At 50.4% G+C, this 17,591-nt stretch overlaps 1 protein-coding gene across 4 annotated transcripts in view; it reads left to right on the forward strand.

Moving 5' to 3' along the window:
* LOC125933013 (transforming acidic coiled-coil-containing protein 2-like) overlaps positions 1–17,591 on the forward strand; it is a 124,976-nt gene that overhangs the window by 97,330 nt on the left and 10,055 nt on the right. For 3 of the 4 annotated variants that reach the window (XM_049645862.1, XM_049645863.1, XM_049645864.1), the window contains 5 exons: positions 430–545; positions 1,687–1,858; positions 10,704–10,847; positions 11,309–11,385; positions 15,655–15,698. In XM_049645862.1, the coding sequence (XP_049501819.1) occupies positions 430–545; positions 1,687–1,858; positions 10,704–10,847; positions 11,309–11,385; positions 15,655–15,698 (553 nt within the window). Of the gene's footprint in view, positions 1–429; positions 546–1,686; positions 1,859–3,150; positions 3,292–4,183; positions 4,274–10,703; positions 10,848–11,308; positions 11,386–15,654; positions 15,699–17,591 lie in introns of all 4 variants that reach the window. The other variant, XM_049645865.1, reaches the window with a different exon arrangement.

The raw sequence follows: 17,591 nt of genomic DNA on the forward strand, positions 1-17,591 counted from the left end.
GCACCTGCTGGCGCCTCTCTTCTTGGTGGCTCAAGAAGAACGCAGGCTTTTCCCAGATAAGTTATTTGTTCTATTGAAGAGAGCTCTGCTTTTCTTTCTTGCTTGCTTTCTTTCTTTCTTTCTTTCTTTCTTTTTTCTTTAAGGTTTATTTATTTTTGAGAGAGAGAGAGGGAGAGAGAGAGAGAGAGAGCATGAGCAGGGGAGGGGCAGAGACAGAGGGAGACACGGGACGCAAAGCAGGCTCCAGGCTCTGAGCTGTCAGCACAGAGCCCGACGTGGGGCTCCAACTCAAAAGCCATGAGATCATGAGCTGAAGTCGGACGCTTCACCGACTGAGCCACCCAGCGCCCCAGGAGCTCTGCTTTCCAATCTCTATAGCATGTTCAGGCCACCTGTAGCTGAGCTGACATGTGCTTTTGATCCCTGCAGCAGGACGATGATGCCCCGAAGAAGCAGGCCCTGTACCTTATGTTCGACACTTCTCAGGAGAGCCCGGTCAAGTCTCCCCCAGTCCGGACGTCAGAGTCCCCGACGCCGTGTTCAGGGTATGACTTAAACGAGGGGAGAGTTACGGGTCGGGCCAGCTGTCCCCAAGCCTCTGGGCCCTGTGGCACTGCTATCCTGGCTTGGTTTCATTCACATGTGTTCAGGCGGCCCGCATCTCGGTCTCTGACCGTCCACATGGATGTACGTGTGGGGCTGTGTTTCCAGCTGCCCTTTGTCCTAAGGAGAAATCCGTTAGCAGCTGAATGCATGAGCCTCTCCGATCGCCCCCCAGTGCACACATGACTTTGTTTTGTGATTTGTCCCGTGGGGAGGCAGCGTGCCTCTGCATTCAGACCCTGAGTTACTGGCTGCGTGACCTGATGCGGGTTACGTGACCCTCCTGTGCACAGTGTCCTCATGCTTTGTAAAGTGAGGGTAGTAACAAGACCGGCCCTGTAATTAAATGAGGCTCTCAGTCTTACAGGCACCCCCCAAACTGTGCCATGGGGAAGGGGGCCGACTGTCCTCCCTTGCCATCGGGAGCATTAAACCGAGGCGTGGAAAGGAAAGCACGAGTCACAGGGCCGGCCTCTGCGTGGTGCCCTGGACACGTTACCTGCCCGTGTGGGTGTGAGTTCCCATTTGTCGGTCTGCCCCGTTCTGAGCTGTGTAGCGCTGGATGGGGTAAGGGTGGGCACCCCTCTGTGCTTGGGACCCTCGCATCCCCTCTTACCTGCCCATTTCTCCGAGCGGGACTGAAAGCTCTAGCTTTGGTTTCCAGAACCTGCCCACCGTGACGATGGTGATGTTATTGCAGCAAGGATACTGGTGATGGGCACCGTGTCAAAGTGTGCCAAGTGGCATCTCACTTTGACCTTCCTGTCCTACAGAGAAAGAAACTGAGATACGGTCCCTAGTCAGGCGGGCTGCTTCGCTCCAGAGCTTGTGCTCTCAACCAGTGGCATCTGTGCCTCTGACTTTCCCTCGTGAGCAGGCCCTGGGGTGGGGCGGGACCACCCTCTCCCTCAGGCTGTCCGGCCCACAAGGCTCCGTGGCCACCCGACATCCACCCCATTTCCCTCTGGGAGCGTAGCCTTGGAAGTCCAGGATCCTTTGGGATGTTGACTGACGGGGGGCATCCTGGTCGATTTCAGTGGGATGTCCCACGAGAAAAAGTAAAGCTGCTCTTGGCTTCCTCAGGTCAAGTTTTGAGGAAACTGAAGCCCTTGTGAATGCCGGGGCAAAGATCCAGCATCCCATCACACGAGGGCTGGCCCCCAACCAAGAGCCACACTTGCAGGTGCCGGAGAAATCCTCCCAGAAGGAGCTGGAGGCCATGACCTTGGGCACCGCCTCAGACGCGATTGAAATTGTAAGTGGGGTCGGAGGGGCCCGAGATCGCTTGGGGTGAGGCCTGGGCCGGCTGAGTCCCATCACCAACGGGTCCAGGCCTTCAGAGCAATACTCATCCGGTACCAGGCGCGGGGCCCCACCCAGTCCCTGGACCGCAGAAGCCAGCCTAGGACACCCCCCTCCGTAGCCACGAGAGAGCTGTGACTCTCCATTTTCGCCAATGGGGTTTTGCAAATTCTCACTTCTCTTGAAGTGCTTTATTTGCCTTCCGGGTTGTTGGTTTTCCACGTTAGTCCCCTGGGGCTCCACTGTTGGCTTTGGAGCCGTGCTCGGTCTGTACCCTGCTTCTCCATGCTCCGTGGCAGGGGGCAGAGAATGGCAGTTCAGGGGACAGTCCTTTTGGGGAACAGTTGGCTTTCCTGGGCCTTGGTGATGGGAAATCCCTCCTGTGTATGGACCAGGGCTGTACCTCTCCCCTCCCAACCCCTGTGGAGCCTCGCAGAGCCAGCAGACCCCCTGAACATCTAATGGACCATCTTTGTAGGTGAATTTTATGTGCATCTTTTTTTTAACTCCCTCTTAGCAGTCCCCAAGAGGGTTTGAGGCTGTTGACTTAGTTACTGTGAGTGTCAATTTTGTTGTTCTGTATTAGCAGACCGTTCATTTATCTCATGCATCAAACACTTATCGAGCACCTGCTGTGTGGCCGTTAGATACCGGGAAAATATTAGTAAGCAGAAAGAGAGTGGATGTGATCCAGCCATCTCTCAACTAGACACTATGGAAGGATTCATGCACGATTCAGTTTCTACACAGTTGGCTCCTGATGTTGAAGTCTTTGTAACCTACCCAGAGACCTGTTTTCATTTGCAATCATCTTCCCGTTATTTAGAAAACGACCTTTCCCAAAACCTTTGATGGTATTTATACTTGGAGGTGTTTTCTCGATGACTTATATTATGTTTGGAAAACCCATCAACTGGCTTGTCTCACCCCGAGCCTTTGAAGTAAATAAGTAAATGGTAACTTTCCTCCCACCAATTGGTTAGGGGGTGAGGGTGGTGTGGAGTGGGAGGGTACGTACCTAACGCTGTGCTTTTGGGCAGGGCGTTGGGCCTGTCCATCTCCAGATGCCCATCATCAGCATGTGGGAATCAGTCCAGATGAAAAGGGAAGTGTTAGCACCTAACGAACATTCTCTTTAGCCTCAAGTCAGAAACGTCCAGCAAATAGGCGCATGGTCCTTGCTTGGAATCGATATCACTCTGTCTCCTCTATTTTTCCTCTGTGTCCTCTTCTGCCGGCCTTCAGACAGCTCCTGAGGGCTCCTTTGCCTCTGCTGACGCCCTCCTCAGCAGGCTAGCTCATCCAGCCTCTCTCTGTGGTGCGCTTGACTATCTGGAACCCGACTTAGCAGAAAAGAACCCCCCAGTATTTGCTCAGAAACTTCAGGTTTGTAGCCCACGTGTGACCTTTTGGGGAGTTTGTGAAAACCTCAGTAGAGCATGAACTCCGAACCCCACATGCAATGAGGCGGGATTTAAGGAGGTGTTACTGGAAATGCTCCACATGAAATCTCTTCCCCCCCCACCAAAAGACTGATGTATGGGTGTTCTTGATCCAAGACGCCAAGATGATATAAATTGTGCGATTACATATGGGACAACCCATTTATATTTCAATTTGGAAATTGGACCCAAACAGTCATTTTTCAGAAATTTTGATAGCCCCAAAAGCAGTTTCTGTGATTTATTCACGGAACCAAGGGTATTAGATCACCATCGCGCCCTGCTCTTTAATATGTATGGGAGAGCTAGCTCAGACTCCCAATGAGATAACATCTGGACTCGGTCTTACATCTGGAACCAAAACAATCAGCTGCTCTGTGCCTTAAATTTGACAGCTTAATTTGACATCCTTTACACTAAGACCTTCAGGGCAAACCTAGAGAGATTGTGAGCAGTCGTTTGAGAATGCAAAACCATTCACGGAAATTGTCGGCCAACTTGACGTTAAACCAGCGAAAGGAGAGAAACCGAAGGAAACAGTGCAGTAAAAATTTTGATCCCGTTTTAAAAATCGTGTCATATTTGACCACATGATACTTCCCGACAGACATTCCAAAGGGCAATTAGAAAGAAAGAAAGAGAAAAGAAATTAAACACTTATTTCATGATCTGCTGAGGTGTTAATTGTGAAAGAAAGCCAGAGCGTGTGTTTTTCCTGAGTACCTGTCATGACATCACGTGGCACATTCATTTCTTGGATGTGGAAAACATTGACATCCTGTCTTGGTGCATTTTCCCCCGCGGTTTGCTCACCCTACCCCCCCACCCTTGGGCAGGAGGAGTTAGAGTTTGCCATCATGCGGATAGAAGCCCTGAAGCTGGCCAGGCAGATTGCCCTGGCCTCCCGTAGCCGCCAGGATACCAAGGTACGGGTTTGGTGCTGCCGTGCGCTGCCTCTTGAGAATGTGGTGTGGTCCAGAAGTTTGTTTGCTAACCATTGGCCAAGCAGGCAATGTCCGTATTCTACAAAGTGATCTAAAATGTTCTAAAAAGCCAAAAGCATAACTTGTGTAGATGCCGAGCTCACCCCTAAGATCCAGTTAAATCTGTGATGAAGGAAACAGCAGGTTGGTTGGTAAAGCTGGTTGAATGGAGGAAAATATGAGAAGCCGGTGTAGAGTCGGTGGAATAAAGAAGTCTAGAATCTTAATGCAGTCTTATTGTACGGTCCGATATAAAACTGGTTAATATCGGCTAAACAAGACAAATAGAAACTTTGAGGTTTTGTTTTCTGTAAAAATCACTTCTCTACTGAACATAAATAATTCGCAACTTTTCTATTTTTATTTTAAGTTTCGTGTATTTTTAGAGAGAGAGTGGGTGAAGGACAGAGAGAGAGAGAGGGAGAGAGAGAGTCCCAAGCAGGCTCCGCATAGTCAGCTCAGAGAGAGCCCCGTGCGGGGCTTGAACTCCCAAACCGTGAGATCATGATTTGAGCCAAAATCAAGAGGCAGACAGTTAACGGACCGAACCACCCAGGCGTCCCACAAGCTTTCTATTTTTCTACAAGTTAATATCTAACTGTAATGAGACCGGATCCTAATCAATAGTAAATAGTGAAACCAAGACCTTCCTGAGACATTGGATTGACCCATAGGCCAGAGTCGATAGAATTACTGAAAAGCAACCCTTTTCTGTAAAGGCCAGATGGTCAGTATTTTAGGCTTTCTGGGCCATCTGGTCTCTGTAACAACCACTCAACTCTGCCACTGTAGCTCAAGAACAACCACAGACAATATGTAGGTGAATGGGTATGGTGGTGGTCCAGTAAAACCCTTTTTACAGAATAGGACATTGGACCATTTGGCCCGCACACCGTAGTTGGCCACCCCTGCTCTAGAGTAGAGTATGATACTGACCGAGCATGCAGAAATCTTTGTGCCTGGCTTCCAAGTTTGGCGTAACTTTTCTTAACTGTTTGAACGAGTCGCCGAAGACGTGCAAAACTATGGCTCTGTGAGGTTCAGCCCAGCCCTCGGGGCTGACGGTGAGCTGTGGTCTCCGAGGACCCGCTTCATGCTCACCCCCCACACTCCGCCCTGAGTTGGGCAGCCCAGTGCACTCTGTGGCCTTGAACGTGTTGGTGAACCTCTCTGAGCCTCCGTTTTTCCAGCTGTAAGAAGAGGCTACTAACAGCGAGTTTGCAGGTTGCTGTATAGATGATGTGTGTGGGACGGTGCCATGCCTGGCACACAGTAGGTGCGCAATGAATGAAAGCTGCTCTTGTCAGCTCACCTTCGCTTTTGCCTCTGATCTCACAGCTTCTCTGCTGTAGGGAGTCCAGGGCCCGTTTTACAGATGGGGAAGTGGAACCATGGAAACAGTCCAAAGCCTGACAGTGAGTCACTGACCCAGCAGGAACGAGGACTCCAGTCTCCAAATGGGAGCCCCTTGCCTGTCCATCTCAATTAACAGCTCACTTGATATAGGATCAGAAGTTCATGTGGTGCTCCTGCCCGCAGGGCCTCCCACGTGTGATTTCCCTGGAGCGAAGGAGGAGGGCTCCCTCCCAGAGACATCGCTCACTGAGAGAAGGTGGTCATACTGTGTGTGTCCAGACTGGGAACACTGGGACCCAGGGCAGGGACGAGAATGTCAACACACATTGCTGATGTCCTTGTTCTTATGGTCAACCCAGAAGCTTGGATTTAATTTCCACGAGAAAGATTTTTAGAAAGCATTAAGCAGTGATGATTTTTTTCCCCATTAGATTTATTTCTTGATATTCTTGGGTAGTGGCCTGAGGACAGAATGAATTGCTTCAAGTTTGGCCACTGTAAATGCAGTATATTCCTGTCCAGCAGTTTGAGGCAGAATTGAGCATGTTCTAGTAAGAGTTCAGATTGAGTGTGAAATGTTCTGGAAAGTCTCGTACCCCTGCCTCCTTCTTCCAAGGGTGCATCAGACATGACAGTCGGCAAGTAATTGATTGGCTGGGTGTTGACTTCTGTCAATTACAGCTTGTTCTCAGACCATGTGTTCCGATTTCCATATAGAAAATACTGTCACCTGACTCTACTGCGTGTGGGTCAAGAGACGGCCCCAGCCACCTCCTTATGTATTTCAGAAGAGTATGCTAAAAGAAACATTCCTGGGGGTAGAACTGTCTTGGAGCATAAGGAACATTTTTCTCTGCTGTAGTAACTTGTACCGCTTTTTTGGGTTTCTGTGGGTTTCTCGTTCATGTAGACGCTTGATTGCCCCTTTACTGCTTTGGAAATTGCTGATGTATAGAAAGAGAAACAGCAGCTGTGTATCCAATTTGCTCTTTTTTCCTGCCCATAAATTTCAGCTGCAGGTGACATAGCCCAGTCTTTTTGGCAGCATGGTCTTAAACTGTTGCTAACACAAAAATGAAATCACTTGGAATGAAAAGAAATCACTTGGAGGGATGAAAAGCCACATGAAATATGGTGGCGGTGATTTCTGGTTGCTCCTTCAAGCAGCTTCACTTTACATTTCCCTTTAGACCAAAAGCCAGCTGCGCTGACCTTCGAAGGTCTGCAGTGGGGTTTCCTGTCTCATTAGTCAGAAGATGTTAGAAACGGGGAAGACTCCTTGGGGCCGGGGTGTGGGGCTGTAGCTCCTTAGCGTTTTTCTTCCACCCCCTTCTGGCCGAAGTGAATTCGATCGTAACCTCCTGGGGTTATTAATCTGACCAGGGTGGCCAGCTGTGCGGTACAGCCGCCCCGAGTGTAACCAGGATAGATAGAGCGTAAATGGCCTGTCTGTGTGGCTTTTGCAGAGCGATACAAGGCATGCGAGGGGGTGGATTTCATCTCTGTGCGTAACGGTTACTGGTTGCGATCCCTGAAGCCGTTGGCCTTTCTGGTTGAGGGGACCCAAATACGAAGACCGAAGGAAGTGTGTGGGTAACGTAGGAATAAGGATCATGTAAATGACAAGCTTCAGGACCGGAGGAAGTCCTAGAAAAAGGCCCCTTAGGGAGGCAAAGGGTGCTGATCCCCAGTGCAGTGTTGGATCCCTCCACGAGTCCTGGCTGATAAAGGCAGACGCCTGGGTTTTATGTCGGCAGGAGAAGTTGGCAGGTCTGGGGCAATGGCCTGTGCGGGCGAATGGCCTGACATCATAGGCTCCTTCTCTCGTGCTTTGTCCGGAAACCACCCACCACCCCCGACATTAATAACCACCCCAATGCCCGAAAGCTGCAAGAACAATCTGAAGAGCAGAGACAGAGGGCTGGCCTGGGGTTTCACCTCGTATTTGCCAGTTTGGGGAGTTTGCGGTCATCGCCTGCAGCCTGTGTGGAGAGGGGCTGAGGCCACGTCTTGACTCATTGAGAAGGAGCGGCCAGTCACTGGCTGGTGGCACCTCTTGTGGGAGCGGGTGAGGGCACACACTGAGTGTCATCCTGAGCTCAAAGCCTGCAAATTTGGTTGCAGCAGCTCCAACGAGGGGCCCCGCCTGGCTCTACCCCCAACGTCCCAACGTGTGCCCCCTCTCCATGACCTTGACCCAGCTTGCCCTGGGCTCCCAGCCTGACCTATACTCCTGGCCCCCACCTTGTGCACGCGTCTCCCACAGCTCTTGGGGACAGCTGGCTCCCAGACAGGGATCCCACCTTGCTTCCCTTGAGGCCTGGAGACAGGGAACCGGCCACAAAGACTGTGAGCCTGGGTGCGTGGCAGGACCGCGAGGCCAGAAGGGCCCCAGGCATGAGCTCTGCGGGTCTGACTGGTGGCAGTGCCCCCAGAGGGTCCCATCAGGAACCAGGATCTGAGTGAGTGGATTGAGGGGCCACAAGCTGATTCCAAAAGCTCCTGCTTTTTCTGAGTTGGGGCCATTTCACATGTTACTACTCTGTGATTCTCCTGGCTTTGGGGCTTCTCCAAAGCTGCAGTGAGTGGGGGTCTCTGCAAGAGGAACAAAGCTTAATCTAAGCCCGATGTTAAAATATCAGCGAGACACAAGCCTATTTCAGTTAGAAATAGTTCTTGGTTGTAAGAGAAAACCGGAGTGTGTACCTTGGATTTCATTAACATGCAGATAACTGCAGGCAGTAATTCAAATGGATTCTGAAGTCATCTGTTCCTTTATTGAAAACACCAGGTGGCCGGGATGAAAGGTGATAGTGAATCACTGTGGTGCTAACCATTGTGTTTACTTAGAAAGCTCATTAATTTATTTATATTTCATTCCCTTCCTTGTTGTACAAAGGACTCAGGCAGCTTCAAGAGCACCAGCTCCTGCAGCGGTCGGATTTCAATTCTGCCCTGTCCGATGAAGTTAGTTTTAGTCCATTTCCCCTCGCGCTTCACAGAGCTCTCTTACTTGGAGTCAGAACTGGGTCTCATCCTGGGAAACCTTTTGGCCGAATCACTTCGATCCTCCCATTTTTTCATCTTCCGGAGGACCAGGATGAGTGGATGGTGTCCAGTGTTCTTTCCACTTTCAAATTTTATTCTACTTATTTTTTCAAAGGACACTTTACTTAAAAAGTGACAGGAACAGGTTTTTTTCCGTCGTCTTCAGTATCTTGTGTTTATGAATTTTCTCCGTAAATACAAATAGAGTCTTATTGTCTAGGTGTAATTGTGTCTTTACTTCCTGAGAAGTTTCCCATGTGACAAGTAGAGCCTTGAAAACATTTCAAACAGCAGACATTCACCCATGCACGGGAGAGGCTCCGTAGCTCTGATCTGGTGGCATGCTTTCTTCTGCGAGATCAGCCTGCCAGCTCCTGGGTTTTGGTCAAATGTCCTGCACTGGAGGCTTCTTTAGGACCCGAGGAAGGAAAGATCGTGGCATCCCACTAGACACCAGAGTATCACCAGGGTCTGGTAGAACAGGGGGCCGTGTGCTCCCCTCTCTGAGTGATCATTCGGGGCCCACTGCAGAGGGAGCCCAAACGCTCAACACCAGGCAGGGGCAGCGAAACCCAAGCCCGCTTCTGGGACAACCAAAACCATGTCTTTCGCTGTGCATGTGTATGACTAACTGGCCCTAACTCTGTCATCTCCAGTCCTATCCATTAAATTTCTGCCTGAGTTTTCTAAGTTATTTCAAGTTCATTTCCTCTGATGCTCTAGCGGGGGGTAAGCAGGCCTGTTCGTGGGATGGAAGAGAGAGAACCTCCGGGTGCGCCCCCCGCCCCCGCACCATCGGGTCTTTAACCTTACCTGCTTCCGCTTATAAGACCAGTCCTCCCCGTACTTTCTGCACATCCCTCTTTCGACTCCACCAGGGTAGAGCTGTGTTCCCTGCCCACGTCTCATGAATTTCCCTAGGAACCTGCAGTCCCACCCTGACCGGCTCCCCACCATGACACTTCACATCGCGTTGGACTCTAGTCCCCAGGGGTGGCGGTTTGCCTGGGCAGCCGTGACAGTGTCAGGAGGTTAATGCATAGGACTGAGAGTGTGCTTGCCTGGTTTGGTGTCTCTGACAAAAGAACTAGACTACCAGCCCCGGCTGCACCGTTGACCATGCTCCTAACTCCGCATCTCAAGTGTGTTGGAAATGGCTGAGCTTTTTGTGCAAGGGGAGGAAGAGTAACGGTGGTCCTCCCCTCCCTCCCAGGAGGCTGGTGACTGCCCTGTCCAGTCAAACCAGTGTCAGTTGTGGGAGAGGGCAGGGAATCCCACCACCTGTTGAGGGTCTTACCAGCCAGTGGGGATATTGTCAGCGATCCGGTTTTCGGTTTTGCCGTCGACACAGCAGACTTCAGGCGATGTAACTGCAAAGGAACCCTTCCCTTGGGGCATCCGGAAACTAGCTTTCGAAGGTGACGTTGGTTGATAGCCACGGTAGGCCCTGAGCTTTGTGTGAACATATCCTTTCAAACGGGGCTGAACGAATGTTCCCCGAATTGAAATGCAGACAGTCTTGCCACACTGATCAGATCTGCAGTTATTCAAAACTAGGCAAATGGAGATTAGAATTCAGCATCGTTCGCCATCAGGCTTTTATTTTGGGAGCGGAGCCCGCCGGAAAACAGCCTTGGTTCTTAAGCGCTGTGCCTAAATGCCTCTGCGTCTGATAAATGGCAGTGATAAGCAGGCACCAGACATGCTTGACTCCGAAAGCTGGGAGTTGGGGAGGCCTCTGCCATTAGCCCCTTAGTCTGCCTGTGCAGGTGCAAAACGATCGATTTCCATAGATTGTATCCGGCCTTTCCCCACTCATCAGTCTGAGCATTTTCTCATACTTTTGATGTTCTTTGTTTCAAAACCATACAACTGACCCACTCACAAGGGGGTGAATGCAAATCCTCTGTCCTATGCGTGATATTAACGTGGTTTTTTTTTTTTTTTCTAATTAAAAACCATTCCACAGAGAGAAGCTGGTCACCCAACAGATGTCTCCATCTCTAAAACAGCCTTGTACTCCCGCATCGGGACGGCCGAGGTGGACAAGCCCGCAGGCCTTTTATTCCAGCAGCCTGACCTGGACTCCGCACTCCGGATCGCCAGAGCAGAGGTACTGTGTGGCATGCATGTGGCTCGGAGGAGGGCAGCTCTGGTTGCCCTGGGAAAGGCTCCGGTCTCTGCCACGCCTAAATAAAGTTATATTTACACCCATGGTCCACAAAGCCAGCATCTTTGGACACAGACTGTATTCTGCAACCATTGCAGACAGAGGCGGGTAGCAGACGGGCTTTGATCTTCCTGGACACCATTGTTTAATGAGCCTCTATGGCCTTGTTTGATTTATAACAAAAAGCATATGCCTTTTAGTTGCTCCCTGGTGGGCATTGCGGAAGTCTGATATCTGGCTTATTTCTGTCTCACGCTCTGGGGAAGTTCTTGGAGTCCAATTATTGTTTGGTGTGGGAAGTTCTAATTCTACATTTATTCAGTGTTCCCTTCTTGGTCTGTGAATCGCTCAGATCTGAATTCACTCCTCTGGAGCTCACCTTTCTCTTTCCTCCCTGATGCCAGATCATAACCAAGGAGAGCGAGGTCTCGGAGTGGAAGGCTAAATACGAAGAAAGCAGGCGGGAGGTGATGGAAATGAGGTCAGTTGTGGTGCTTCCTGGCACCTGGGGCATGGCCCACCTGTGGTCTCATAGCAGCTGGAGCTGCTGTGGCCCATGAACCAGCTCTTCCCAAGAGTCACCTGTTCTTTAAGAGACAAGGTTTATATTTTCGCAAAAGTATTTTTCGTCATGGTACTCTTATGAAAATATCATGCACCTGAGCTAAATATTGCAAACAAATAAATACCTGTGCGATGAAAAGCAAATCTCTTTCCCACCCAGTCTCCAATTCCACTCCCCTCAGGTAGCTGCTATCCACTGTTTCTAGTATAGCCTTCCAAGAATTTTCCATTTCTTCCTTTTTTTTTCCTGAAGTTTATTTATGTAGTTTGAGAGAGAGAGAGAGCATGAGCAGGGGAGGAGCAGAGAAGAGGGGGGAGAGAGAATCCCAAGCAGGCTGTCAGTGCAGAGCCCGACATGGAGGTTCGATCTCAGAAATTGTGAGATCATGATCCAAGCTGAAATCAAGAGTCAGATGCTTAACTGACTGAGCCATCCAGGCACCGCTCTTTTATTTTTTTTTTTTTAATTTATTTTAGAGAGAGCGGGGGAGAAAGAAGGGCAGAGGGAGAGAGAGAATCCCCCAACGCAGGGCTCCATCCCATGACCCTGGGATCATGATCTGAGCCAAAATCACAAGTCGGACACTCAACCGACTGAGCCACCCAGGCGCCCCAAGAATTTTCTATTTCTGATTGCAAATGTGTGAATGTGTCTATACAGACTCCATTTTTCTTCCAAAGTGGGGAGTAGAACGGTACATTATCCTGTATTCTCTTTTAACATTGTAAAAAATCTGTTTAATGTTTTTATTTGTGTGACAGAGAGAGACAGAGCATGAGCAGGGGAGGGGCAGAGAGACAGGGAGACACAGAATCCGAAGCAGGCTCCAGGCTCTGAGCTGTCAACACAGAGCCCGATGCAGGGCTCAAACTCACAGACTGTGAGATCATCACCTGAGCTGAAGTCATAACCCACTTAACTGACTGAGCCACCCAGGCACCCCTCTCTTTTAACATTGTAAATCTTGGACAGATTTTTATACAACTGGACCTTATTGTGTAACAGGTTTAATGGTCCTTGTATGGTTCTAACAAAGTGAACTTCACCAGTCTCCGTGGATAAGCAGTTGGGTTACCTCCGGAATTTTGTCTGAATGATTTATTTCCATTTGCTGCATTGGTATTAGAAGTATAACAGCCACCACATCTTAAGTGCCTATCACATCACGTGCCATGTGCTGTGTTTCTGGCCCACGGTCTCTGTTGCTCCCCAGGCCCCTCAAGAAGCGATCATCAGCCCCATCTGACAGTGGAAGGGCTCAGAGCGGTCAGGTGACTTGTCCGAGGTCAGGTGACTTGTCCAAGGTCCCGAAGCTTCTAGTTAGAAGAATGTGAATTTGAATCCACCTCTCTGGTCATAAAACCCCAGCTCTTTCCACTGTACCCAGGGGCCTGCCTCCCTCGTCATGTCTGACGGACCTTTTTGCCTTTTATTTTCCTTCGTGATTCATCGTCATCTTAGAGACTAAGAAACCATGTCTTGGGCTAGAACTTACCCTTGGGATGTGATCTTAAAAATGGTATGGCCAAGTGGCGTTTTTAAGAAACTTGGACCCAAGCCTTGGCCCGGGCCATCCCAGGTTAGTGAGCACTGCCCGGGGCTCCGGCTGCTGCCGGGTCTGAGAACCGCTCCTGGGAACACAGTTCATCTCTCCACACACCAGCCCTTCTTCAGCACCAGCTGAACTGACACATGGGTTTTCCAGTCTCAAGGGAAGAGATGAGAGATCGTTTTGAACGAGACGAAAGATCTGGTGCTATATTGAAAATCCTCAATAGGCTTGCTTCGTTTTTGAGTCTCAGGGTTTGGGAATAAGGGAAAAACAGATGAGTTTTTAAAAAGTGGTTGAATTAGTTCATTTAGAGGGCGCTTGATTGCAAGAGTCGCTGCTGGTTAATTATCAGAATCGGCTGCATTCCTGGCTACGGCTTTAAGTAGCAAATTATTTAGGGTAGTCGGATCCCCTGTTTTCTAGGTCAAATATTATCTCCCTGGAAATTCTCCTATTAGTCCCTTCTTCCTACCGATGCTTTCTGTGACCGCTTCTGGAGGTTAATCCGAGCGTGCTGTTTCACACATTCACACTGAGGCCCTGCGGTGGCGTCATTTGAAAATTTCTCTCCTTTATCTCTCTCTCTCTCTCTCTCTCTCTCTCTTTTTTTTTTTTTTAGTAGGGGAGTAGAGGAGGGAACAACATGGCTTTCATTTTTTGCCTGCCCTGAAAATGAAAGCAGGGCATGCTGGGAAGGCTAGAAGCTCCATCCCTGATTCGTTTTGCGTCCTCGGGAGGAGCTGTACCTCTGGGGGCTCCAGGGAGTGCTGTTGACCCACCAGTGTGGCGGGACTCCAGTGTCACCAGCCGACACAGCCGCACTCGTGTTGGAAGGCCCAGCTGTCCACCTTGGAGCCAGACCAGACCAGGTGACCATCAGGCTCCGCTTCCTAGCTGCTTTGGGGCCTGTTCCTTAACTCCGTAAGCTGACTTTCCGCCTCTGTGAAGAAGGGTGAATCCCAGCACCTCGAGGCGTAAGGGGTATGAAAAGGCTCCAGAGTCGGAGGTCTGGATGCGGAGCCAAGCTCGGCCGCTTTGTAGCCCTGGGATTCTGAGAAGGTTCCTGCGTCACCCTGTGCCTCAGTATCCCCATCAGCAATCCTGGCGGCAATCAGGCACCACTTCACTGTGAGGAAGAAAGAGCTGCAAATACAGTGCCACCGAAGCGGCTTCGGGCCCCTGGTCTCCCTGCACCTCTGGAAGGACACATCCCGCACCCGCTGTGGTCCAGTGATGGGTTCAGGTGGGGCAGCCTCAGGGGGTCCATCGCTGTTTCGTGACTCAAGGGTACAAGGAGGTATTGTTTAATCACAGAAGACGCAAAGTGCTCCTGTGTAGGTAGGATTCAGAAAGAACCCATGTGGGCTCATGTCGCAGTCACCTTTTTTGTTGTGGGTTGGCTTTGGTCAAGGCGCTGTCCTTGGGGCCAAGGTCAAGAAGCCAGGGACAGACACCCAGCTGCTGCGACGCCTTTAGACTCTGCAGAATGCCTTCTGCTTTCACCGGTCTTTTAACCTCATTCGGTTCTCCCACGGCCCTGAAAGTCAGGCTCCAGGGTAATCCTCAACCATACCAGGGAGTCAGCTGAGTCCCCAGTGTCTGTGACCAACCTGTCTGAGCCACTCAGCTGGGAGAGGCAGGGCCAGCTGGAATCAGGGCCGTTCTGGGCTCTCCTGTGGAGAGTAACTTGAAACTCTCAAGTCTTTTTTGAGAGGTTCCTTGCAGAAGGTTGACTTTCAAGAGAGGGGGGGGGGGGTGCTTCTTCACTCCTGGGTCCTTCCACCTGGGGGCAGCAGTGAGACAGTCTTCCAAGCCGGGGATCTTCGTGCTTTGGTGTAGCTAAGGTTTGTTTGAAGTTCGGAGGAGAAATCAGGGAAGGCTTCCTGGAGGAGATGGCATTTGAATTGGACCTTGAGAAGCAGACAAGACTATGAGAGGTGGAAGTAGAGAGGCGAAGTGAACAACACGGGCAGGGTCATGGAGGTGGAAAACCCCAGAACCGGCAAAAACTCATTTGTTCTCGTTGAACCACTTTGTTCATGAGATGGCAGGGAAGGAGGTAAGGTTGATGAAAGCGATCAGGCTCAGGTTATGGAAGGCTTTGATTGTCAGGCTGAAGGGTTGGCCTTATGTTTTTTCCTCAGTGAGCAGTAGGGATGCATCGAAGGTTTTGCCCAGGGGCATGTTGTGTTCAGAGTCAGGCACTAGGAAAATGAACTTATTTGGGTATGTAAGAAGAGGGGCGGGGTTGCAGGTGCACCTAGAGGTGTGAACCAACTGTGACAAATAAGACTTGTCCCCTAGGGGCGGCTGGGTGGCTCCATCTGCTAAGCATCCGACCCTCAGTTTCAGCTCAGGTCATGGCCTCACGGTTTGTGAGTTCAAGCCCCCCATCGGGCTCCACACTAAGAGTACAGAGCCTACTTGGGACTCTCTCTCTCTCTCTCTCTCTCTCTCTCTGCCCCTCCCCCACTTGCACGCTCTCTCTCTCTCCTTGCTCTCAAAATAAATAAATAAACTTTAAGAAAAAAAATAAGACTCGGTCAGGCTGCTGAGTCCAGCACGGGGACCCTACTGTCAATTAGAAACCATTCTGTTGTCACAGTTCCAACGTATTTTTACTTCCCTTACAGGAAAATAGTGGCTGAGTATGAGAAGACCATCGCTCAGATGATAGGTAGGTGTCCTGACTGGCGGCCTCAAGCCTCCCCGAAGCTTCTGAACCACGGGGAGGGCTTTGAAGTTAGACGCTCCGAGTGTGTTCATCTTCGGCCCCTCTTAGAACGTGAAGTCCTTCAGGGAGGGACCGATTTTAGTGTGTGTGCTGCTAAAGTGACCGCTTTTCACCGAGGGACCAGAGCATCCCAGAATGTGAGCCTGGGGGCCTCCTGGAAACACCTGCTAGAATGTTCCTTAGCACCATTCGTGCCTGTGGGAAGCCATGGCAGTTACCTCAATGGCCACCATCGAGCCAGGACTTGCCCGCTTCTTGGGGAAAGAGGTTTGGGTTGGTTCCTAGGGTGTTTGGGGGATTTCTTGGCTCATGAGAGGGACGAAGAATCAAATCCCTCAACTCTAACTTAGACTCAAGGGACAAAATACTCAGCCTTCACGCAGGGTTCTAGGGCAAGGACAGTGGAACGCGTGGCAGTCCTGCCTGCCCCCCCCCCCCCCCGCCCCCCTGTGCATTACCTGATCTCACGGGGATGGGCATTGACTCAGAATCTGTCTTCGCACCCCTGGCAGCCGGTCCTGACGCTGCTTTGGCCTCCAATAAAAAATGGCCTCAAGTGGCAAGTTCTACACCCCCTGGCACTTAAAAAGAAAAAAGAAGAAGAATGGGAAAAGAGCTCACAGAAGCGCTGAGCCCGTTTTCACACTAATGATCACTATTCAGAAACGATGCTATGACTTGGCAGGGGCGGGGGAGATTTTTATTTATTTATTTTATTTTATTTGCTTAGGTCCAGGATACCAGTTTAAAAAAAAAAATCTTTTACTCCTGAGGACACATGGAGTAAAAGCCCCAGCTCACTGCACACCAGTTTCTGTGTCGAAGCTGGACGCTGGGTTAACAGATGATTCCTCTCTCTCTCAAACGTTTGGGTCTGAGTCATGCTACCACACCTCTAGCTTGTCCCAAGAGAAATATGAGAGCAGCCTTGGGAATGGTGAAGAGGCTGACAACTGAGGGCTTTCTATTCAAAGGGGCTTTAATTTTGATATATTACAACAGAGGCCGTTTCTCCCAGATCTCAGGGAAAGTCCATTTGGGTGTTTCTAAGGATCAGCTCGTGGCGTATGCTTTCTAGCGAATGAAACCTCTTTATTAAATTGGTATATGAATTTATGAATACATATGGATGAGATATAAAAAAAAAAAAAACCTCTTGGAACCAAAGCTGCCTGTAAAAGTGGTCAGGAAGGAGGATTTATGTCTTCCAATATACAATGTTTGGCACACTGAGCACAGCGTGGCCTCCTGGAGTCTTAGGTTGTGAAAACGTCACTCAGACCTACCGTGGCTCATCTGGAAATACCCTTCTGCATCTCAGAGCCCTACATTGTTATTTTTGCCCTTGGTGACGACACTTGGGCCAAAGTTGAGATGGGGGTAAAAGGGCAGGAGCCTCTGCCCCTGAGAGAATGCCGTCCAGAGCCATCTGCTAGCACTCGGCTGGCTGTTTTTGATAGAAGTACACATTCGTTCCCTCTTAAACACCGCAGAGTAAGAATCTCTCTCCCTGGCGCAAGTGGCCCGTCCCTGCTGGACAGAAAGATGACTCAGCTCTGACTTCCTTGCAGCCTATTTGCCGGTGGGAGTAGTTTCAATTGGTGGGAGAACATTTCAATTCTAGGCAGGTTGAGTGGGTGGAGCTCAGACCGCAGGCGTTAAGGCTACGCACCCCCAGCCCCCCACCCCCTCCCCCGGGGAGACCTGGTATGTTTGGCCGAAGGGTCCCTCTCTTCAAGAGCTGTGATCTCACCCCTCTGAGCATTTTCCTCTTTGGGGGTGTTTGAGCGCTGCCAGAGGCCCTGTGAGCGCCCTCCGGTGTCCCTAGCTGCAGGC

The sequence above is a fragment of the Panthera uncia genome, chromosome D2 (assembly GCF_023721935.1).
Source record: "Panthera uncia isolate 11264 chromosome D2, Puncia_PCG_1.0, whole genome shotgun sequence".
NCBI lineage: Eukaryota > Metazoa > Chordata > Mammalia > Carnivora > Felidae > Panthera > Panthera uncia.